This window comes from Gavia stellata, chromosome 28, assembly GCF_030936135.1.
Source record: "Gavia stellata isolate bGavSte3 chromosome 28, bGavSte3.hap2, whole genome shotgun sequence".
NCBI classification, from domain to species: Eukaryota; Metazoa; Chordata; class Aves; order Gaviiformes; family Gaviidae; genus Gavia; species Gavia stellata.
In genome coordinates this window covers 350,482-373,338 of record NC_082621.1, presented here as the reverse complement: position 1 = coordinate 373,338, position 22,857 = coordinate 350,482, and the positions used below count along the sequence as shown (strand labels likewise).

Sequence of the window (22,857 nt, the reverse complement as noted above, 5' to 3'; positions counted from 1 at the left end):
CGTCCCGCGGCGCTCAGCGACGCCCGGGGCGGGCAGGGCCCGGGGCTCGGCCGGGCCGGGCCGGGGGCGGTGCTGGCCGAGGCGGGGCGGCCTCGGTTTCGCTTTCGTTTCCCGGCGGCGGCGGGGCCGGAGCGGGGCGCAGGTAGGGAGGCCGGCTGGGCCGGGCCGGGCCACAGTGCTGGGGGCTGCGCGGCGCTGGGGCCCGAGGGGCCGGGGCTCGGCGGGCGGGTGGGGCCCGGGGCCGGGCAGGGGCTGCGCCGGGCCTCGGGCGGGCGGAACGGGGCGGGTCAGGGCCCGGCGCGGCGAGGGGGGCCTGGGCCGGGGCCCAGCCCCGCGGGGCGGGGGCGGCTCGGCCCGGCGGCCTGGGGCCCGGCTGCCCGCGGCCTCTCTGCGCAGGCATGGCGGGCCGCACGGTGCGGGTGGGGGGCCTCCCCGCCGACCTGCCTCCCGACAGGGTGGCCGACAAGCTGACCATCCACTTCCTGCGCTCCCGCAACGGCGGCGGGGAGATCGCCGACGTCCAGGTGCTGGCCGGCTCCCAGGCCTGCGCCCTCATCACCTTCGAGGCCCTGGAAGGTAAGGGCCCTGAAGGGCCACGCTTGCCGGCCCGTGGTCTCTTCCCGCTCCCGAGCACACAACCCCGTCCTCCCCTGCCCTCCCGCCCCGCGTCCCCGCGTGCTCAGCACAGGGACGGGGCTGCTGCTCCCCGGCACGGGGCTGGGCTGATGCGGGCGGCCGCTGGCTTTTCCCACCCAGTGGCCCAGAGGATCCTGAAGGCGAAGAATCACGTGCTGTCGATTGGAGGGAAAAAATACCCGCTGGAAGTGACGGCGCACGTCGCAGAGCTGAGCCCCGATGAGGTAGCGAGGAGCAGACAGCTCCTGCCCAGGCGGCTGTGACAGCCCCAGCTGGCTCCCAGGCTGGCTCTGTGCCTGGCGGACACACTTGGGAAGGGAGACCTTGCTCTCTCCTTTAATCTTAACTAGACTTAAAGCAAATCCATTGTTATTCATATTCAAATGAGGAATTATTTTTTTCTGTGCTGATAACCCAGGGACAGCCAGGTAGGCTGCGCACTCAGTTGTTTGGTATTTGTGCCTGTCAGAGCAAGGAAGAATAGGCTGGAGGGAAGGGGTGCTTTTCCCAGCCCATCTGGTGACACACAGGGGATCCTGTTAATGCCTCCACCATGTCATTATCTGGACACACACAGCATGTCAGGAGAGCCTCTCAGGAGAGCTTAGGAGACGGACATGCTGGTGTCTAGGAGGCACTGGAGAGTTCTTGCCTCTTCCTCCAGTTTCAAGAGAGTATGGTAGTAGCCACGTCTTGTGTTTTCATGTCTGAGCACTGAAAACGAGGGTGTGGGAGTTAGCCTGGCATTGCAGACCTTTCTGCAAGTCTGTGGTGCCAGATTGCTTGAAGGTCTGCAGCTGAAGCTCTGGGAGAGCAAGAGGGCAACTGCATTTCAGATGCAGAACAGATAGTGGCTTTCTTGGGTTTGGGCTGTTTGCAGAGCTCCCAGCGCGTAGAAATGGGGCCACATCTCTGTGCAATTTGCCCCTCGCATTCCTTGTTTGCAGAAAGCTTTTGACTGTGGGTACAAGGTCCAAGAGTTGCTTTGGGCTGGCTGGGTCTTTCAGTCCTGCCTGTGTTATGCTCTCATCTCATTTGAAAGCAGGATGCTGACAGAGAGAGGTGGTGGATCATGTCACCTCTTTGGTCATAATAATGCAGGGGCTGTGGCAAGTGTCTTTTGTCTCCCCCTGTGCCTTGGAGGGGGCTTGTTTTTGGTCCTTGCTCTCTCACTCCCTTGCTATCTACTTGCAGATCTTCATACGCGCTTGCATGGTAGTTGACTATGGCAAGCTTCCTGCTGGCAAAACCCTCCTGAGGAACTTGCATAAAAGCTACAGCAATATGCAGTTCAGCTTTGACTCCAAGAACACACACTGCATAGTCAAGGGACCATTCACTGAGCTGCAGGCCTTCAGCAAACACCTGCTGGGCAGCCTGAACCTCAAGAGCCAACCCGTTGAAGAGATCATCCTGCCAGGCTCCAGCCATGTGGCCGAAGAGACCAGTATGCATGATCACCAGCAAGTGCCTGACTCCACTGAGTCAGCACGAGAGACAGCAAAGCTGCCGAACTGGGACCAGCTGTGTGGAAAGGCAGCTAAAGTCCCGTCACCTCGGGGGCAAGTGGATGGGGAAGCTGTGGAACAGCTGGAGGACTTTTCCCTAGTGATGGACTCGGACATTTACTTGTACATGCAGAGGTTCTGTGCTGCCAAGTACCAAGAGGTGCTACGCCAGCATTGTGTGGACGTGGTGGATGTTAGCAGTGATGGCATCGCCATACTGTACCTCCAACCATCTGCAGGTATGTCTGGGGACATGGATGCTTTGCGACAGGCCCGCCTGGCCCTGCAGCAGCTTTACCAGCAGCTGGAGGTGAGCTTGCGCAAGGAGAAGATCACCAAGGGGGGACTGGATATGGACAGCCAGGCGCTCAGGGCTCTGACACATGAGCTGCAGAAACTGTATCCCCAGTTGCTCTGCCATGAGGATGAGAAGCAGCTTTATCTTATTGGAAACCTTGTTGATGTCTCCCAGGCCAAGCAATACCTTCAGGTTTCCAGCACCAGAAGAGGTGCCGCACACACGGTTGGCATGCTCAGAAGCTCCCTGCCCTCACACCCAGCAACCTCCCGCACCACAGAGGCTGCACTGCACGAGCCCAAAGTGCCTGTGGACACCTTAACCTCAAGGCTCAGCCCAGGCAGGCTGGAGCTGAAAGGTGAGCTCAAGCTAGCTGCCAATTTCAGCAGTCTGAAAGCTGACAGGTCTCAGGCCAGCCGGGGCCTCTTGCTGGATCAGGACTCTCCACCGCTGGGACAGGCGCAGCTTTCTGGAAATCAGTTATCAGAGACAGATGCTGTAGGGCCAAGTGACCCAACAGCACTGACCCAGCAGTACCAGCCTTGTATCTCTACAACAGATGTGGTTTTGGGGTCAGCAGCAGAGTCTCAGCAGAAAGACCCCAAAGAATGGGACCATGTGAAAGGAGGTGCCAAGCTTACAAGGCACAAGGCTCTGTGTCCCTTTAGGCATAAAGAAAACAGCACTTCACAGCATCCGGGGGACTCTAAAGGCTCAGGTCCCATCGAGCACCACCCCCTTCCTAGCACGCCTAGTACCTTTGACACGACAAGGGTCTCTTCTGCTTTAGACTCTAAACCTTCTGAGTCCAGGCCTCTGCTGCGACGTTCCAACAGCTTCTCCCTGCCAAGGTCAAATAAAAGCGACAAGCCCCAAGACGCTGGCAGGGCAGGCAGTGGAGGCAGTGGGGTGAGTGAAGAAATGAGCCTGGACTCGCTGCAGTGGTCTTACCTGAAAGACGCTTGCTGCGCTGCTATTGATGAACTGTGCAGGGATGGAGGTGTGCAGATCTCAGAGCATCGTACCGGGGACTGCACTGTGCTGACGCTACAGGCAGCAGACAGGAGCAAGCTTTTCCAGGCTAAATGGAAGGTGGAAGCTCTTGTGCAGAAGTGTCCTGACCTTGTATGTCAGAGCATGAGCTACTCAGAGCTTGCTGTAGATGGTCCAGATGACAGTGCCCTGAGTGAACTGTGCAGCCTCTTGCGAGAAAACTCCCTGCAGGTTGGACTCAGCAAAGACAAGTACAAGCTATATCTTGCCTGCCCCAAGGAGATGCTGCCAGGAGTGACTGAGGCCTTCCACGTGTTTTCTTCGAGGAGACTCTGTGCCCTGAAGTCTTCATCCTTGTCTCCAGGACCAGAAAGTATAGGGCACTCAAGTGTCAGCCAGCCGAGCAGAAGCCAGGACACGGTGCTGGGTGCAGCCCTTCCCAGCAGCCTGGAGTCCCTACAGATGGGCCTGCAGCACCTGAACATTAGTGATAAAGCAGACCACGCAGATGTGCTCAGGCCTTTCCGGCTGCCAGAGGCTGAGGAAAAGAGGTCCCCCAGTCCTTGGAGATTCCAGCAGGCACGGGGGCAGGAGGAGGCCAATGACCATGTTGATTCTGGGGCTGTGCACGGTGGAAGCAGCCTTCTCAGCCCTAGCATAGTGGATAAGCCAAGTCCTGCCAGTTTGAGGGAGTCCCAGGAACAGCCAAAGACCAATCTGTCTGTGGGGGAGCCTGACATTGCACGACTAAAGCAAGTTTTGCCAGACAGATTCCAGTTTGCAAAAGGCAAGAGCAGAGGAGGCCACAGTGAAGCAATGGGACAGCCGTGGTCACCAGTTCCTGCAGCAAATGGTGCTCCTCACTCCCTGCCCACCTGGCTGTACAGGACTATGGCTGCTGAGCCACCTGAGGCTGCAGCCAAACAGTCATCTGCAGCAGAGCCCAGGGGCCGGGAACAGACCCTGCTCCCAACAGGCAGCAACAATGTGCAGGAGGAGCCTGACCTCTCATCACAGCAGACAAGAGGCCCCAGCCTTGGACAGGAAAGCGGCAAGACTCCTCTGGGCCGGTGTGATGCTTGTCAGGGCTCAGGTGTGACCTGCCAGGCCCCCTGTGGTCATGCCTTGTGCAGGACATGTTTTGCAGTGGACAGTATGCAGCCAGCTTGCTGCAGCTCCTCCTCGGTTGCCCCGAGCTGCAAGATCTTGGGAACATTCAAGATCTCCTCCCTGTCTCAGAGTCTGCCTGGCTACTATCGAGACTTAACGCTCCAGCTTGCCTACAGTATCCCTGATGGCACGCAAGGGGTGGGTATCCACCATGTGGGCTTCCCCATCCCCTGCAGGACATGCAATCGGTTCTGTCAGTGTGTCGGGGGGGTGGGGGGGTGGGGGTGGTGGCTACAGCTCCATGCCTCACACGGAAAGCAGCAGATGTAGCGTCCCGTGGAAGGCAAAAAGCTCCACACCAGCTTTGGAGCAGCTTGTTGCTTCTGAGGAGTGGGTGACCTCTGGCTTTAGTTCAAAGCAACTAGCAGCCCATGGGGCCACAGTCATCTGGGTATTTTCAAGCTGGACACCATCTCAGAAGCCAGCTCTGAGGCACAGCACTGAGGTGGTTTTTTAAAATGCTTTCTTCCTGTTCTAAGGTTGGTGACCCTCGCCCAGGACAGCCTTACAAAGGGGGGAATTTCTATGCCTTCCTGCCTGACAACAGGGAAGGGCAGAAGACAGCAATGCTGCTGAAGAAAGCGTTTGAGCATGGGCTGACATTCCAGATCAAGTCCTGCAATGGGGAGGAGAGAGTGACATGGGGCCTCATCCCACACAAAACCTCCTGGGATGGAGGCAAAGCCAGGTATGGCCCAGCTCATCCTAAGCTTCCAGGGTTTGGTGGGGTGGGGTTTTTTTTCAGCAATCAGAAGAGGAGAACCATGGGCTCCAGCTCAACAAATCCTGGCATGGGTGGCTCTTCCAGGCTCCCACAATGACAGAGTTGGTGCCTCCGTTTGCTTCAGCTCACAGGGCAGCTGTGGTGTGGCCAACCAGCCCTGGCACCCTCCAGCTGGAGCTAAAGCCCTTACCCCTCCCACACGTGTAAGTTCGTTCCCCATGGACAGTTAAGTCTGGGCCCTGTTCACTTCCAGCTTTCCTGGCTTTTCCCATGACAGCGCTCTGCAGCCAGCTCTGGGTGCAAGCTGTGCCTGCAGGCAGCAGCAGCTCCCAGGGAGCAGGACTTCCACCCTCAGCCCCTGAAGGGATGGGGAAAAAATAAACTGCTGCTCCCCTCAGTGGTTTTAGCACCATCAGCAGGATTTACACCACTTCCCCCTCTGCCCCACAGGAACGGCTATCCAGACGCCCAGTATCTCCGTGAGGTTTGCACAGTACTGAAGAAACTGGGCATCGCCTGAGACTCCCTGCCTGAGCAGCCAAAGCCCGTACCTTCGCTTCACCTTCCTTTCCAGCTGACAAAACCGCAGCTTAACACAGACAGCTCAGGAAAAAGCAGGTGTTTGTCCAAGGAGCTCCTGTGTCCCCAGAGGTAGACAGAAATCTGCATGTTAGTGACAGCAGCACCTCCATCTGCACCCCCTGCAAGCCTCAGCATGGATCAGAGCTTCCCTGAAACTCCAGCTCCTCCTGGATGCATGTACTCACTAGCCAGTTATGCAGCTTGTTTCAACACCAGCTCCAGCCTGAGCCTTGGCATGGCTTTCAGCAGCATAACCCAAACCTGGGCAGGAGCCTGTGTGTAGTCCAGCCCCATCTTCTGGAAGTCTCTTCCCCCTCCAGCCCCTATAAGCAGGTTCCAGCTCAGCCACTGCCGGAGCTAAGCTGTCATTAATTTCAGCTGTTTACTCCAACATTGCAGTCCTTGAGCAGACAGCCCCCAGCTACAGCCCCTCCCCAGCACCTGCTCAGAGGCCAGCAGGCAACTTGATGTGCTCTTGGGGAGACCACTAACAGCTTTCAGTGCCTAGGACAGCTGCCTCCCATGAGAATATACAGGCATGGACAGTCTCTAGTGGAGAAACATAAATAAACAAGATTTATTCTCACATGTTTCAGTAGTGGTTGTTCACACCATGTCTTACCCTCACCCCAGGCACCCATTTCAATCTCAACTGGCTACAGAGACACCCAGACACAGAGTAAAGTGCAGAGGCCAGCTAAGGACTTTGCAAACCCTCCAGAACAGGGCATTAGAAGATCAGTGCAACACTCGAGGCAACAATTAACAGTTGCCCTTGAGAGAAGAGGCATCTTCTTACCCTGGAAGAGTTAGAATTTCTAAACTGAATGTGTCTACTCCCTGACTGCCGGGAGAAGCACTAAAAGTGCCTCAGAGGCCAAGCTAGGGGCAGAGGGTTCATTCCAACAGAAGACTGAGCAGCTTACCACTGAGGGTTTTGTTATGCTTTTAATTAACATTTGAAACACATAAGGCATATGGTAACATTAGACAGAGGAACATTACACATTATAGTCATGTAAACAGCATTGGCACACTTGCTTTCTGTCCAAATTGGTTACACGCACAAAGCAGAATATATTTTTTTAAACAAAGATTTTCCATGTGTCTGTAGGATGAGTATCACTCACATATCTGCAAATCAACACGACTCAGACAGCACAGACCAGACCATATGTTGCAAGAGGCTCAGAGTCTAATGCATTTCACATCACACTTACGTACTACTTGCCAGTCACACTTTGCCATCACCAAGGCTTAGCACACTAGAGACTTCTTTAGGCAGCAAGAGTGGTTTTACACCTATGACAGCAGCTGTAAGTGGGCCAGGATCCTGCACCAGTTAACGCCTGAGGCCCACAACACTTCTTACTTCTCCCTTGTCAATCAATTCTAGTTTAATACAGGTGTCCAAAATGAAATGTACAGCTAAACTCCTTCCCCCATATCAAAGTACTTGGCAGGGGTCATGCTCCTCTGCGCAAGCTGAGGCTGCTTCCGCTCCCTTCCTCTTCTGCAGTTAGCATGCAACACAAGTGAGCTTGAGAAAAACCAGAGTCAAAAACGTGACAAAAGCTGCCTGGTGATAGCAAAGGAGTTGCATTTTGTCCAAGACCAGCAGTACCAGCCTGGGAAGGCAACTGCAGTAATGACACAGGAGTGGCACTCGCACAAGCACCCCTGTGCTGAGCAGCCCCCCGATGGCACACCCCAATGGCAGCAGGCAGGGCTGGGGACCCCTCTCCTCTGCTCATGAGCTCCTTACTCACGCTTTCCACTTGGACTCCTCACGGCACAACCTTTGGGTCAGACAATCAGTAAAATAAACATTAAATTGCACTTCCGATAGCTGGAATGGCACATGCAACTTAAGCACAGGAATCTCCCATTTCCTCAATAGCACAACTTTGCCCTAAACAGTTAAGCAACATTGAGTGGAGTGATTTTTATCCTAGGGTTTTTGTTTGGTTTTTGCTTTGGTCCTTAGTATACAAACCTGCTGGTTAACTTGAGTTAAGACACTTGAAGTTGTTTGTTTTACATAGGTTCTATACTTATTGGCCCATAAAATGTTTGTCCATAAAAAAGTAAACCAATAAAACAAAAAAAACAACCAACCACAACCACCTAGAGCAGAGCATCGGTCAGTGAGGCAGTGAAGAGCAAGGTTACATTTAATCTTGGTCTTTTTGCAGAAAACATTGTTGCTACTAAGGGACATAAAACAGTCAGTGCTAAACCGTAACAGATAGTAACTGCTTAGCACTCAGGAATTTGTGGGTAGAAGATACACGAGCAGCTACTCCAAGGGAGTCGGGAGCCAGGATTGTTTCCAGAGAGCCAAGCCTGGGGCAGCAGATAAAGCCTCAGTCGAGGACTGGCCAGAGCCAAAGAGCTGCCCCCGGGGAGACAAGGGCTCTACAATAGCTCTTCTGGACTGGGCGGCACAGAACCACCAGGACGGCCCTGGAAAGGCTGTAATACACAGAAAGGGAGCGCTTTATTCACGGTAAGTCAGACTACATCACCAGTGTTCACAAGAGAGCTAGCAAGAGTTGTAACAGGTTTTTGGCAATACTTTGAAAGGCCAGAATGGAAAAGGCTCCAGTGACTTCCTAGTCCTTACAGGCATGTGGAAGAAGGCACTGAGATACGGTTTTCTGTGGCGTACCGCAAGGCAGCATGTTAGAGATGTCCTACGGGAAGCCGCAAGACTCCTGCTTTCCTCCACGCTGCATCGGGAGGGACAGGCTGCGAGAGCCTTGCTACGCTGCCTGATCCAAAGCCATCCAAGTAAGGCACTGAGCATGCACTTAGCTGAGAGAAAAGCAAGGAGAGGATGTTACTGTGAAACACAATTAGATAGTTTTCCCCTTTACAAGCGTGCAGAACCTGAAGATGTGCAGGGTTGTGTGCCGTTTGAGCACGCTGCTCTTTCATCAAGGTGAAGTCCAGTTTCTCGGAGGAACAGGTCCAGACTTCCCATTTCAGCAATTTAGACAGTCCTTCTGTTGTCAGACCTGGTAAAGCAGCATTAGACACTGTTGGATTTAATCTAAATTAGCATGACAGGGCAGGCTGGAAGGAGAAGCAGCAAGATTTTGGATTCAGAAAGGTTAAAAGTTGTGCTTGTGAGTTTCATCAGACCATGTTTATGAAGTTCACATATCAAGTGCAAGAGATGGACTGACAAGGATCTGTGACAGGGCTCCAGCCCTCCTCTGAGCTTGTAGGGAATGGGGTTGTTTTAATACTTAAAGTTAGCCAGGGCAAGTCCCAGAGGGGCTGTGCCTACGCATTTCTAAAAGGCGGCAGAACTAGGGACTGAGCCCAAGCACCTGACATACAAGCTGCACTGACAGATAGGAGCCCTGCTGGAGGACAGAGCTGGCCAAGGAAGAAGCCACACTCCTCACCTGCGCAGAAACCCCCAGCCCTGCGCCGTGCCTGGCTGCTCTTGAGCAGTGTAGGGGCTTCACACACAGGGCCCTTCCCCCAGCAGGCACCTTCCCTTCTTGGGGTTTGGTTAAGCAGAACTCCTAGTAGCAAAGTTTTGCTCCTGGAGCCTGAGCTCTTCCATGATGGGCAGCTCTTCTTGGCACCCTCAGGTTTACCTTTTCAAATCCAAAATGAAGCATAAAAGGCCCACAGCACCTACAATCCATGACAAAGCCTCAAAGCAAGCACAAACAGCACCACAGTCACTCAGGGCTGCAAACAGGGTCCAGCAGGAAGGGGGGCACCAGCTGGGACTTTAAGTGCTCACAGAACTAGGCTTGGGTCTCTGCACAGCTACATTTCCAAATGCACAGAAGAAAGAAAAGAGGAAGGGAAACTGAGTTCTGGTCTGGGAGGCGCACCCCAGGCAGTTCCTAAACCCTCGGGCTCTCTTCCAGCACAGAGGGCCCCAAGACTTACAGTTTCAGGGGAAGAAGAGTGAAGCCCTACTGCAGCACTGAACCATAAGGTGAGAGCTGGTTTGAGTGGTATCTAACAAGCTAGCTAGAAGAGAATGGAAAGCACAACTTAAATCGCTCAAGATGCCCAGGCCAAGAGGCTTGACAGAGAGCTGGGCAGTTTACCACCTACACTGGTAACCTGGCAATAGCTTTACTGAGCAGCATGCCACAGAAAGAACCAGCCCAGGCTCCTGGGAAGCAGGCTTACAGGACTGGTTCTTGCAAGTTACTTCCCAAACTGCAACACCTCCCCAGTGCACAGCACAAAGCAAGCATTAACAGGGGCTTATTTTGTTCCCATCTTGCTGAAGTCTGATTCAACACTGCAGCCCTTGGAGATACAAACACAAGGGTGAAGTTTAGCCTTAACAATACCAGCTTGGAGCCCAACATTAATAAAGCACAGAGCCAACATCAATTGTTCCAGTCATTTGAGACACAGTTGAGTCCTTATGGTCTCTAAAAATCAGACACAGTTTAGATGTCCCTATACAGTTTGGAATCAGAAAATGGACAAGATCAAGTAACCCAATTGAAACTTTTCTTCTGTATTGAGACACAGACCAGACCAGCCTGTCAGGTTATTTGCCGACTGCACGGAGAAGTGACTGCAAATTAAGTGCAATATGCCATAGACTCCAAAATGCCAGGACGGTTATTTACAAGGCAAAGACAACATGACCTGTTACTATCTGACTGGTGTTAGAGGCCTACGAAAGCAGAGGGGAAAGAGCATGGTTAGCGTAAACAGAAGAGTAGCCCATGCTAGAATTAAACTAGGCCAGCCGTGCTTTTCCTCTGGCTGTTGAGGAAACATCCTAAGTTTGGCCCATTCTCCTGCTGAACAAGCTTCTCAAAGGTGACAGCGCAAATGCTTCGGCAAGGCTCGGTTTCTGTGGAGATACTTGGCAGTTGCTACAGTATGTTACATCTTGACTTTACAGTGACAGGCTATGCAGTTGTTAATCACCAACTGCCTGGAAGCTTCAGCTGCGCTGCTAGAGAAAAATAAGGTTAGTTTGGAAATTCAGTAGAGAAACAAGTGATTAGAAAAATGTATGAAATAAACAGGCTTCAAAACAGAGAGCTAGGGCAGGAGGCATATCTGGCAAAGGGTCAGTCACAACGAGAGCATGCAAACCTCATCTGAACTTTAACCACGATGTTCTTGTACTGGTGAAGATGGAAGCTACTGATCTGTCCATTTCCAGGTCCCAAAGATCAGGGAGTTAAACCATGAATTCACAATCTGCACACATCTCTTCTCCTTAATTCTCTTCTTTTTTGGATTCTTCCTTGGGTGCTTCAGGAACCAGGATGACCTTTCCAACATTCTTCTTCTCTTGCATCTGCCTCATGGCATCTGCCACCTGGAAGCAACAGGAATCTCGTGAGACCCACACCCACCGCAGTCATGCCCTTCCTGGGCCCCTTGGTCCACCCAGACTAGTCTGAGGGCCACCCAGGAGGCAGCTTTCCCAGCAGTCCAAGCAAGTGCCAAGCATTCAGGTGCCTCTGCACAGATGCATTTTGGACAGAGTTGGGCAGCTACCCCAGTCTGCCCATAGGAAACTGTCCTCAAGAATTCACACAGACGAACCATAACATACACAAGGATGCTCTGCTATGCAAACCATGGAAGAATGAAATGTGTGTCACCACAGTTTCCTTTCCAAACAGAGGGGAGCACTGCAGAAACCCAGCTAACAGCCAGAAGGACAATGCTTCTACCATCTACACAATGACAGAACAATACATGCACAGATCTTTATTATTATTTTTAGGCAAAACACCACCTGGGCCAGGCCTGGAATCAACAGTGTTTTCCTTAAGCATTTGCATCATACTAGTTCTCGGGTACTAACACCAACTGATTGTTACCAAGTCCTTTGCTCCCCTGCAATAAGTCCTACCCCAGCAAAGGATTTCCAAGGGAAGAACCTGACTCTGCCTGGACACATCGATGCAACAACACTGAGCATAGCAGAGCTGCTGAAAAACCTGCTGCTCCCTTCCAACATCTTCATTCTGCTTCACTGCCTGGGCTCTTTTTCAGTCATGCAAGGGCAGCATCAACCTTCCCAGCTGTCTGCTTAATTACAGGGTGCAGACTCAGGGCAGCCTCCAGTCTGATGCATAACCCAGTCCTTCCATAAGCTGCTGCTGCCCACAGAGCACAGCTGAGCACCTGCCTTACTCCACAGGGACGCTGTCTGGCATTGCCCAGCTCTGTGCACTGGAGCAGAAGGGCCCAGCCACTTTGCTCCCCCTTAATATCTTAAAAGGAAAAAGGCACTGAATGCCTGAGAACAGATGGTTATTAAACATTCGCAACAGTTCAGCCCCCATGAACAAGGTGCTCACACTGATCCAGAGCTCACTGTGCAGAAAACAATCACCCAGTAATTTCTGGATGTTGCCAGCCTATATATTAGCTCAGACTCACCTGATCGAAGGGCCATACAGAGTCTATTTTAGGCTTGATTTTGCCTTGACTGTACAGGTTAACCAGCTTGGCTACAACACCTCCAACAAGCTCAAATTCTTCATCCATATATCCAAGGTGGTAGCCACACACAGCCTTGTTATGGTGTAGGAGCTGCAAGGCATTGATGCTGAACTGGTTCCACCAGGTTTTAGCCATAGCCATGAGGTTCTTCTTCTGCCCAGTGAGCAGGTTTGCTACCCCTAAGAAGAAGGCAAGCCACAGATGAGCTGGAATCAATACAACACAAAAAGCAGTGGGCATCCCATGTAACAGCTCAGACAACATGCAGGGCAACAGCCGCTCACAGTGATGGAGGACAGAGGTGAGAACTGGATCACATCAGGATCTGCCCAGTCGACCTTCAATGGAAACAGGTACCTGCCTCGGCCTCAAGATACACAGAATTTGGATTATTGGCACCCATATATTGCAAAAATATAGAACAACTCCTCTCTTAGGAGGGCAGCAGCAGCACAGCTAGACTGGAGTGCTGGCAGAGGCAAGAGAGGGTTACAAGTCACATCCAGCCGGGCTGGCAGGACAGCACTCCCCTTCTCCTACAGCCAAGCTTCTTCAGGGGAGCCACACGCTGCAATGACTGGAACAGAAGCAGCACACTGGTGCAAGTGTCTGGAATCCCACTGGGGGTTGTGTGAGGGCTTTGTCTGCCGGACAAAAATCACAGTGTTTCAGGGCTGGGGAATGGAGAGATAAGTATTCAGTAGCCTCAAACCTCATCACCCACACATCCTCTAGAAGAAAAGCAAGGCTCTATTAGTGCTGTGCATTAAGTCAGCCTGGACAAAGCAGCTGTGCCAGCGTTCCTCCGTGAGGACATTCCAACTTCCCCTGCAGGCACCGGCTCATACTCGAAGAGAGATCTTGCCATGGGAAGGAAGAGCCTTGGAGTCTGTGACCAGAGCTCTCAGGACAAGGCACAAATCTCACTCCCTTCAGTGCCTCACCCAGGCAAAGCATCCTAAAGACCTTCATGAAATAACAGAACTACAACACACACAGCAGTCGGCAACAGTGATGCTCCCTCACGGCTGCACGTCCAGGCACGGAGAAGTGCAGAGCATTCCCATGCAGATCCACACCCACCCTGCCATCACACGGTCCCTCCTACACAGGAGCTGGGGTTTGGTCACGCTACTCACACTTACCATAAGTGATGAGTTTGCCCATCGGCTTCAACAGGTTAAATGCTTTGGATGTATCGGATCCTCCCAGGGGGTCCAGGACAATGTCAACACCTAAAGGGAATTGAAAGTAACTAGAAGTTTCTTTGCACTTGAAAGAAATACAGGACAGTTGTAGAAGTCCTCCATCACATGGTACCTTTGGGAGAGATTTTCCGGACCTCCTCTGCGTAATCCATTGTTCGGTAGTCAATGGGGTGAGTGACTCCGCTCTCCTTGAGTGAATCATGCTTGGAGGCAGATGCTGTGCCAAAAATGGTGACATTTTCTACAGTCTTGCACAGCTGGATGGCAGCAGTTCCCACACCACCTGAAAACCAGCAGCGAGAAAGACTTAGAAGCAAACAGCCTCAGAAGTCAGAAAAGCCTCTGGATGATAATAAAATTATCCCTGCTTGTACTGATCACATGGTGCCGGGAAGGTATGGAATAAAGGCTTTGCCTGGGGCAGGCTGACGCCTGTGGCACACACTGTGAGAGACCAACTCCGGCTGCTGGGAAATGGGTTCAGCATTTGCCAGCGCCTGGGTCAGCATACAGCCTGCATCTCTGGAGGGCAACGTTTGGCAGTCCAGCCCCATTCTGATCGCTTCCTCAGCCGCACCACACATTCAGAAGCTGCATATTGAGGCCAAGAGTCTCAGCATGGGCTGCGAGAACTATTTACCTGCGGCCATGTGGATGAGGACACTCTGGTTGGGTCTCAGGTTTCCAAAGTCAAACAGGATCATGTAGGCAGTGATGTAGTTGACAAGAAGAGCAGCCGCTTCCTCGAAGCTCATCCCCTCAGGCATCAGGAAAGTCTGACTGGCTGGCACATTCACAACTTCTTGCCAGAGCCCAGACCTAGCCAGTACCATTACCTTATCGCCAACCTAAAATCAGACAGAGGACAAGGTGGTCTGGGAAAAGCCCCAGGCTAGAAGTCATCACACCCTTGCCCTCTGTACACCAGAGCCAGGTACATGTGTGCAGTTCTCTGTGCAGAAGTCTGCATGGACTGCAGCACCCCTGGGCTTGGGCGGGAGCCCACAGCCTGTGCTCCAGTCATTGGGCAAACCACACTACAGCACAGCACCTCTCGCCACGGACCTGGGCACGTGCCAGGGACCTCAGAGGGACTGCAGGCACCCCAGGCTCTGGCTTGCACCCAACGTGCTGCCTGACTGCCAGCTGCCCAAACCAACAGACTCCCAACAAGGTAAGAGGGATGGGGGTCATGTGCTGCGCTCCCTGCCCAAGCTGGGAACAGCACTCTGAACACCGTGAAACACTACTGCTGCCCCTTGCAAGGATCGTTCTGCCAACAGGCAGGAGGCTTGGGGCAATGCTTAACAGGATCAACCCTGGAAAAAGCACGTCCAACCTTAGGAAAACCTCCCAGGTCCAAGCCCCAGGCCTGAAGTCTGAGGGATCCCCCAGAATCTGCTCTTATCCCACTGTGCAAGAAACACCTGCTTGCTGTGCAATGGTAAGGAGACAGCAAAACACCAAGCAGTCACATCAGCAAGCAGACAAGAGGCAGAGCCAAGGCAGGGAGCAGAAAGGCTCCTTGGTGTGTGGGTTTGGCATTTACACTTGACTAAACCAAGATGTTTTCCTGGAGGGGAGGGAATCGTCTTTGACACGCTGAGGTTTTTTGAGACACTTTGTTTTGCTAGTTGTGCACCCAAGAATCATCTTAAAGCACCGTAACTGCAACAGCCCGAAGACCCAAAGGTCTGAGACACACAGAGCCAACTCCTCTTTCCCCCGAGTTGCTAGAAATGCAGCAGCCACAGGCTCACGGGCCACCAACCCAGCACCCAGAGCAACTAACCTACTCACGCCCACACCTCACCACCCCCAGATGGCTCTGGACAACCCTGCAGCAGCTGGAGCTGTTTCCTTCCACGTTCGTGCGGTTTAAGAGGCCGGTCACAAACGTGTTCAGAAACAGCAGAGTCATGCTTTAGCCCAAATCCTACTAGTACTCGTCACTAACAAGAAAATTCCGTGCAGCTGGCGGTCCCCAAGGCACACGACCGCTTCCAGCTTTTCCCCACAACTCCAGACCCCGAAGACCCCGGCCCTGAGGGTGGGCAGGCAGCGATGCTCTTGCCGTCCCGGGGCTGGGTCAGCACTCGGCAGGGCCGGGGCCGCAGGAAGCCTGGGCCGGGCGGGCAGGGCCGGGCTGGGACGCGCCGGGGACGTCCTGCCCACGCAGCGCCGCGCGGCCCCTTTGTCAAGGGGCTTTGTCTGCTGCCCGGCCGCCGCGGGAGCCTCTGCAGGCGGGGTCACGAAGGGCGCTTCCCGCGCGGCCCCGGGCAGGGAGCGCGGCTCTGCCGGGGCCGGGCCGCCCTCCCCGACGGGGAACGCCGGCCGAGGGATGGTTACCAGCGCGCCGCCGCCTCCCGCCGGCGCGGCGGCCCGGGCGGGGCTGCCGGCACCGGGCCCTCCGGGGGCAGCCGGAGCCCGGCGGGGCGGCGGCGGGGCCCGGGCGGGGCCGCACCTGCTGGACGGCGGGGCGCGGCCACCGCAGTGCGGCGGGGCCGGGCCGAGCTGGGCCGGGCCGCCCCTCACCTGTCGGTCGCGGACGCCGTCGCCGAGGGCGCGGACGGTGCCGGCGCACTCCATGCCGGGGCAGACGGGCGGCGGCGGCAGCCGGTCGTACAGGCCCTGCCGCGCCATCAGGTCGGCGAAGTTGAGGCCGCAGGCGCGGACGCGCACCGAGACCTCGCCGGGCCGCGGGCCGCCGCCGCGCCGCGTCTGCACCTTCACCTTGTCGTAGCCGCCGAAGCCCGTCAGCACCAGCGCTCGGTGCTCGGCCGCCTCCCCGCCGCCCGCCGGCGGCTCGGGGCTGGGGGCCTGCTCGGGGGCGGCGGCCGGAGCCGGCTCGGCGGACATGGCGGAGCGGAGCGGCGGGAGCGGCTGCGGGCGCGGGGCGGCGGCGGGCGGGGAAAAGCCGGGGCGCGGGGCGCGGCCGGGGGGCGGAACGGGGGCGGGCCAGGCCGGCGCGGCGGCGGGCGGGGCGGCGCGGTTCCCGGCCCGCCTCCCGCTCCCGGTGCCGGCCCGACGGCAGCCGCTCCTCCGCAGCCCCGTGTCCCGGGGGAGGCCTCGCCCCGCCCCGCCCCGCCGCGGCCCGCCGCCACCGCTCCCTCCCCGCGGCCGGCCCCGAGGGGCCTCCCCGCTCCCGCCGCCCCTGCCGAGGGGACGCTTCCCCCGGCAGGTCTGAGGCCGATGCCAGAGGAGATGGGAGCAGAGTAGGGACTGGCTGGAACACCCTCCGCCGGGGCGAGCGGAGCCGCAGCAGCCTGGGTGTTAATTAATCAGCGCTCCCTCAGGCCGCAGCCCTCGGCATCTGCGCTGCGGATGCAGCTTTGCGGAGCCTGGCCACCCTGGGTTCCCTGGCCGCGCTGTCTTTTCCTCCACACCACCTTTTTTTCCTTTTTTTTTTTTTTTCTTCCCCCCCCGAAATGATTCCTTTCAAGCAAAAAAACTGCTTGCATCTTTTCTGGAGACATGCTTGAAATGGCTGTTTTGCTGGAGTGTCATCTCGCTGGGTTGCTTCTACAATTTATTGTGAGTAACTGATGTCACTTGCAGGGAGGTTTAATAAACATCTCTCTGCTCGCAGCCCTGACATGGCTGCATGTAGCAGAGATGAGGCACGAACTGGCTCACAGACAAGAGGGAGGAGTAGAGCTCTAGTCCTGTAAGTAAAGGCAAATAAATAAGGCAGGGTGTGTAGACAGATCGATGGATCCAGCCTCTCGTCCTCCTCGTGAAGCATCTGCCAGCAGACAGCAGCCTTCTCCATAAATTCACTACTCGGATCTGTGTCCAGCTCCCGTGTATCGCACTTGCCATCAAGACTGCTGATTGAGTGCAGTTTTGTGTGTGAAGAACGCAGTCAGATCCACGCCTTGCTTGTCCACTGTCTGGCGAACACATCCTCGTCCCTAATAACCCGCAGCCATTGCATGGTGACTGCTCAAGCATACAAGTCAAAAAGCCCCTGAAAAAGAAAAACATCCACCCCAAAAAAGAAAGCAAACACCCCCTGAAGGATAATCAAAACATGTACTGGGGAAGTTTCTGTATCACTCCAGCACTCCAGAATTCCCAAGCCAAGCAAAACCCGGCACAATGCCTGCTTTGGGCAGGGCACTCCCAGTGCTGCTGACAGCATTTGATGTAAGGCTCCGGCTGGCCAGCAGATTAGCAAACCCCGGCGTTTCCAGGGGCTTTGTTTGCGACAGCAGTCCCACTCTTCACGCGAATGCAGTCTGCTGACTGAGGCCAGCAGGAGTTTTGCCTGAATGTGGCTTTGTCCCGCAGGGCTGCGCCCCAGGCTGGGCTGGCCCTGGAGCCGTGCAAGCCGGGCTGGGGCTGGGGCTGCTCAGGAAGTGGAGCACAAAGGCAGGAAAGTGGCCAGGAGGGCAGAGGCCTGGAGCAGGCTGCACATCATCTGTCTCTGCTGCGTGGCATATTTATGGGTGTTTGGATGGCTGCAGTGGGAGCAAGGAGGAGGCTCATGTCCAGTTGCACGACAGGACCATAGTCTGGCTTGGACAGTTATTTTACACCTTTGTTTACTGTTGCTCAGCTCTGAGAAATACAGATGTGCCTTCCTGATGTCTGGGCATCTCCCACGCCTAAAATTAGGAAGCAGTCAAAGGACAATCCTCTGTCTCCTACTGCTCTTCCTAGGAACTTCTCTAGCATTTGTCCTTTCAGTGATTTATTTTCACGGTTGTTAGGGCTCTTGTGGTGGATGAAACATGCTGGCCAGGAGGGAGCCGCTATAGACACCTGAGATAAGGGGCTGACACCCAAAGGCTCAGAGAGTGGTAGATGAAAGCAGTGGGATTTGGGAGTCAGGCTCCTCTTCTGCTAGACTGCTCCAGCTGTATGCAGCTCTAAAGCAGATTAGATAGAGGTTATTTTTGCATTAGTGGCAGGCCTGTTTGATTGGGCAGGCTGCTCTTGCTGCCTTTGTCTCTTTCATGCTCCTGAGTCAATCTTTCCTTATCAGCTCAGTTTAGTAACATTTTCCCTGTAAATCTTACTTTACCCAGTTCATTTTGTGTTCTGCTGTGGTAGTTTTTCCACCGTATTTAAGCTGCAGATTTAAGAGGGACAGTTCTGGCTAGTTGCTGCTCTGGAGTGTTGGTGTGGGTGAAGTGCTGCCATTTGCGGGGAGCTGATGGGGAGATGTCAGTGCACGTGCTTGGGCCGCGCATTCACAGCTGGCACGCACTGAGCTTGCAGGTCTGCGATCCCCAGCACAGCATGGCAGCTGGCTGCCACTTACTGGGGATGGGACACTGGCGTGGGCTGGCAAGGGGAAGCATTAGCCAGAGAAAACAAGTTTTCCCAGTAGGATTGGTCCTCACTCCTCCACCCCGTTTTTCAGCAAGCGCTCCAAATGTGGGCTTTCGCTGCACAGGAGCACGCAGCTGAGGTGCTGGGGCCTTCTGAATGGCGCTGATTTGTGATTTACAGCCAGAGGTAGACACAGGCCACAGAGCAAACTGTTCTCATTATCACTCCCCCAGACGCTCAGCTTTCCAATAGCCCTGTGCCTCACCCTGAGCTCCCTGCCTGCTTTTTCACAGCCTCCGGCTGCTCCCCCTGAGCCTCTGGCCGCAGGGCCAGGAGGATGTGCCTGCAGCAGGCGCCGTGCCAGCCGGCCCTGCCCGGCTCTTTGTTCCACCTCCCTTTATTTTCACACAGGGCTCTAACAGTCCCTCTCCTCTGCTCTCAAGGACACCGGAATAATGAACAGGCAGGAGATAAGAAAGCCTGGCACGGTTTGCCGGTCAGCAGTCAACTGCCTGTGGGAGCTTGGCCTTGGCCCCAGGGCTCACTCGGGATGGACCCCGGGAGGGCCAGGCCCACGAAAGCTTTCCCTCACCTGGCGAGGCTGCCTGACACCCAGCTTGGGGATGGAGGCTGACTGCCTGGCTGTGGGGTGTCTCCACACCTGGCCGCGGGCGAAGCGCTTGGAGCTGAGGTTTCCCACTCCCGCTCAGGCCCTGACCTGGTGCTGCCATCTCCCCGCTTCTGCTCTGCTGGTGCTGACATGCTCCCCGAGACCACTTGCTCCCAGGCCACCCCCAGCTGCAGACGAGCACAGGGGGTCGGCTCTGGAAGGGGCTGTGGGGCTGCGGTCAGACCCCACAGGGTGCCAGGGCCCAAAGTAACATTTTCAGGGCTGTATATTTTGGCACCTTGGATCTACAGCAAGTGTTGACCTCGATCCATCTAGCTGGGTTTGTCGGGAACTCAAGAGAGAGATTCTTCCTGCCTCCAGTCTGCCTTTTCCGCACCTGTGTTTGCAGAGGGTTGAGATGCACACAGAGGTAGACAGACAAGATCTCCCAGCTGCACCACACATACCAGGAATGCTGTGCCTCCTGGATGACACCGTGCCTGTATCAGAGTAAATTACATTTAGATTTGACAGGTAGAGCAGCGGGTGAAAGAGATCTGACACAACCCCTCAGACGGACCTGCCACTCACAGCCACAGTTCCCTGCGCTGCTGTTTTGATCACAGAGACAATGGAGGCAATTGTCAAGTGGTAACTGATGCTTAGTGAACGTCAGTTCACTCCTCATGGTGACAGCAGACTGAAGAAATCTTCCCAGCATAGAGTATAATTCCCACAGAGAACACCGCCTTAGCTGGGCTGAGGCTGCTCCAGCATCTTCCCCTGCACAAATCCAAACAACAGAGGCTGAGGAAGCAGCACAAGCAAGCAGCATGGCTGGTGTGAGGCTATTTTCCAGGTTTGCACAGAACAGCATCCCACCATGTCCTCCTCTGGAGGCAGGCACCTTCTCGACTGTGGTCCTTGGAGAAACCCTGTGAAATGAGAATCCTTCTCCTTAACTTCAAACTTCCACCACAGCATCAATAATTCACTGACAATTACAGTCCCAAAATTACAGGCTTAGCACATCCACATGCTGTGCACCCATTAGAAGCCGATTATTTGGTCAGCATGTCTTACCTCACTGAAAATGCACAAACTTCCCCCCCATGTGCTCATTGTGGCTTTCAAGGGACTAGGTAAGTATACAAGATGAAGGACTGGGTAGCATGCTGTGTGCGTTGCAATGGGAGACGGTTTTCTCTGCACCACTGAAAACTCTGCGGCTGCTCAAGGGCCCCGGTTCCTGGCAAGTCCCTGCACTGCTGCACATCGACGGTGCCAGCTGCTCGTCGTTCCCCTGCGTCACCCCAGGCACATAAGCTGCTTTGCAAGGAAAAGCGAGCATGGTACTGAAACACAGCAGGGCGCAGCAGCGGGGCAGCAGAGCCCGAGACCCTCACCTGTGCCCAGCCCGGCTGGAGCTCCAGCCCCCGTGGGAAGCCCCATCCCTCAGACCGCAGCAGGGACCTTCCCGCCGGCCTGCAGCCCCACGGGCTTAAGGGAGGGACCCAACCGAGCCCGGGCACACGCAGCCTGTAGAATGCTGCCTCACTGTGTTGGGCCTGCTTAAAGGGAGACTTTATAAAGAAAACCGTTTTCTCCCCATTTGTGTTCAGGATATGCAAGTCATGTTTGAAATTAGATGGAAAAGAAACTGAAGTTTCAGGGGTTTATTGCGGTTCATTCCCTGCCCTCCCCATCTCCACCACTCTCCACAGGAAAAAGAATTGCAAAACTGAAAAGATTTCGTTTTGACGAGTGATTTCAAACACGGAGGTGGTGGAGATCGCTCCTACTGCTGGAGAAACCACCTCCACCGAGCACTTCTGCCAGGGTGCGTCTGGCTGGGCTTGCTCCGTCACCCCAAAGGCCGGTGCTGTGTGCCAGAGCCAGAGCTGGAGCTGCAGCCGTGCTGGCAGTGGCTGGCAGCCCTGGCTGAAAGGGCGCGATGGGAACGGCCATGTGGGTGCTGCACTGCCTCCACCCAGGGCAAGGCAAGGGGAAGGCCAGCGCAGCGGTGGAAGCTGCATTTCAAGTAGCTGGATCCGGCGTGGGAGGGGACGTGCGTGGCAAGGAGGTTTCCACACCCAAGGGGACAGAATGAGAGAATCAGCCATTTTCTTCCTCCCACCCTGACCCTCTTTGTGTGCCTTTCGTGCTGCAAGCCCCTGCCCCTCCAAGGGGCCTCTTGTTCCCTGCAGGAGAGTGATCAGTCTGCAGCCAACCTGTGGAGTCCCCCAGATCCCCACATGTCTCTCCAGCTGCTGCTGGGCCTGATGAATTGTAAGGAGAGGTGTCCTTGGGAGAGAGGGGGAGAAAAAAGGGAGCTGCTTCCCTCCAGAGGAGAGTTACAGAGGCTCCAGATCATTTTCTTGATACAGAGAAATCCACAGCAGTAATTGAGGTATTGTGCCTCCTCAGCCTGTAACACACATGCTCCGACTGCAGTCTTTCCAGCAGAAGCCTTGTGAGTTGAATGCCTGCTTGCTTTAATCCCCAAGATTGCTGAAGGATGCTGCTTTCATTTGATAGCATTTATGGACTGTTATAATGAGCTTTGGCTTGCTGAGATAAATTAAATTGCTCACCCAGAGGTGCAAACTTCATTAATGCCAGCAGGGAGTCAGATCAGTGTTACTCTAGCACAGAATGTAAGCAGGCTGGACACATGAAAGGGGATTTGGCTGGGATTTTTTTTCCTTTCTTTTAACCTTCCTAATTGGTGTTGATTTGTATCTTTTTGCTGCATGTGTTCAAACTCTGCTGCTTCTCCACCTCTTCATCTTCTAGGGGCAACCATCAAATAACACACCATTCGGGACTGAATGATTTAACTGCTGACTGTTAACAGTTAGCAATACTCTGCAGTTTTGCCTGGCACGTTTCTAGCTCTTTCACGTATTTGACAAGTCCAAAAAGATACTTAAGACTAGATCTGATGAGAAATTAAAGTGTGTCCCTTATTTCTGTCCCAGTTTAGAGGCTTACCAGTAGAAATAAGACGTTGCAGACCGAGACAAATGGCACAGAAAAGATATGTATGAAGTTAACAATGCATGCACCATGAAAACACAGAGAAAGTGTCACTGCACAACGTGATGGGCATGAGCTCTGTCTGGGTCCTCAGGGGTGACACTCACGTGCCTCTGATTAGGTACATGTGTGCATCTTGCAGGGGTCATGGCCGTATGACAGAGTACAGGAGATTCCTCACTCGTTACATTCAATTGCTTCATCACATCTAAAATTAGGTCCAGAGCCTGTGACTGGCTGGAGAGGACCAGGCTTGGAGGCTCTGTGCAGACACAAGAACAAGATGTCACAGGCTCCAGGTTTCAGACTGCGGGTCCTTTGGTAAAGGTTGGTTTCCCCCA

At 54.5% G+C, this 22,857-nt stretch overlaps 3 protein-coding genes across 3 annotated transcripts; 2 read left to right on the top strand and 1 right to left on the bottom strand.

The window, feature by feature from the left end:
• The first annotated feature begins 398 nt into the window (after positions 1 to 398).
• IFI35 (interferon induced protein 35) lies at positions 399 to 988 on the top strand. The gene is made up of 2 exons (XM_059830143.1): positions 399 to 576; positions 757 to 988. The coding sequence occupies exons 1-2, from the start codon at positions 399 to 401 to the stop codon at positions 897 to 899; spliced, it is 321 nt and encodes a 106-aa protein (XP_059686126.1). The 3' UTR covers positions 900 to 988.
• Positions 989 to 1,801: 813 nt separating this feature from the next.
• LOC132319515 (uncharacterized) lies at positions 1,802 to 6,480 on the top strand. Its single transcript, XM_059830490.1, has 3 exons — positions 1,802 to 4,743; positions 5,085 to 5,293; positions 5,780 to 6,480. Exons 1-3 carry the CDS (start codon positions 1,849 to 1,851, stop codon positions 5,847 to 5,849), a joined length of 3,174 nt encoding a protein of 1,057 aa, XP_059686473.1. The 5' UTR covers positions 1,802 to 1,848; the 3' UTR covers positions 5,850 to 6,480.
• Positions 6,481 to 6,840: 360 nt separating this feature from the next.
• Positions 6,841 to 16,446, bottom strand: VAT1 (vesicle amine transport 1). Its single transcript, XM_059830507.1, has 6 exons — positions 16,123 to 16,446; positions 14,228 to 14,435; positions 13,700 to 13,870; positions 13,525 to 13,614; positions 12,317 to 12,558; positions 6,841 to 11,240 (listed from the first exon to the last, which is right to left on the bottom strand). The coding sequence occupies exons 1-6, from the start codon at positions 16,444 to 16,446 to the stop codon at positions 11,139 to 11,141; spliced, it is 1,137 nt and encodes a 378-aa protein (XP_059686490.1). The 3' UTR covers positions 6,841 to 11,138.
• Between the last annotated feature and the right edge of the window lie 6,411 nt (positions 16,447 to 22,857).

Excerpts from the sequence above, each read along its gene's own strand:
- VAT1 (XM_059830507.1), bottom strand. The coding sequence starts at position 16,446 with ATGTCCGCCGAGCCGGCTCCGGCCGCCGCCCCCGAGCAGGCCCCCAGC. Across the intron at positions 13,871-14,227 it reads CCTCATCCACATGGCCGCAG|GTGGTGTGGGAACTGCTGCC; the intron begins GTAAATAGTTCT and ends GCTGGTTTTCAG. Across the intron at positions 11,241-12,316 it reads CTGTATGGCCCTTCGATCAG|GTGGCAGATGCCATGAGGCA; the intron begins GTGAGTCTGAGC and ends TGTTGCTTCCAG.
- IFI35 (XM_059830143.1), top strand. The coding sequence starts at position 399 with ATGGCGGGCCGCACGGTGCGGGTGGGGGGCCTCCCCGCCGACCTGCCT. Across the intron at positions 577-756 it reads CACCTTCGAGGCCCTGGAAG|TGGCCCAGAGGATCCTGAAG; the intron begins GTAAGGGCCCTG and ends TTTCCCACCCAG.
- LOC132319515 (XM_059830490.1), top strand. The coding sequence starts at position 1,849 with ATGGTAGTTGACTATGGCAAGCTTCCTGCTGGCAAAACCCTCCTGAGG. Across the intron at positions 4,744-5,084 it reads TCCCTGATGGCACGCAAGGG|GTTGGTGACCCTCGCCCAGG; the intron begins GTGGGTATCCAC and ends TCCTGTTCTAAG. Across the intron at positions 5,294-5,779 it reads TGGGATGGAGGCAAAGCCAG|GAACGGCTATCCAGACGCCC; the intron begins GTATGGCCCAGC and ends TCTGCCCCACAG.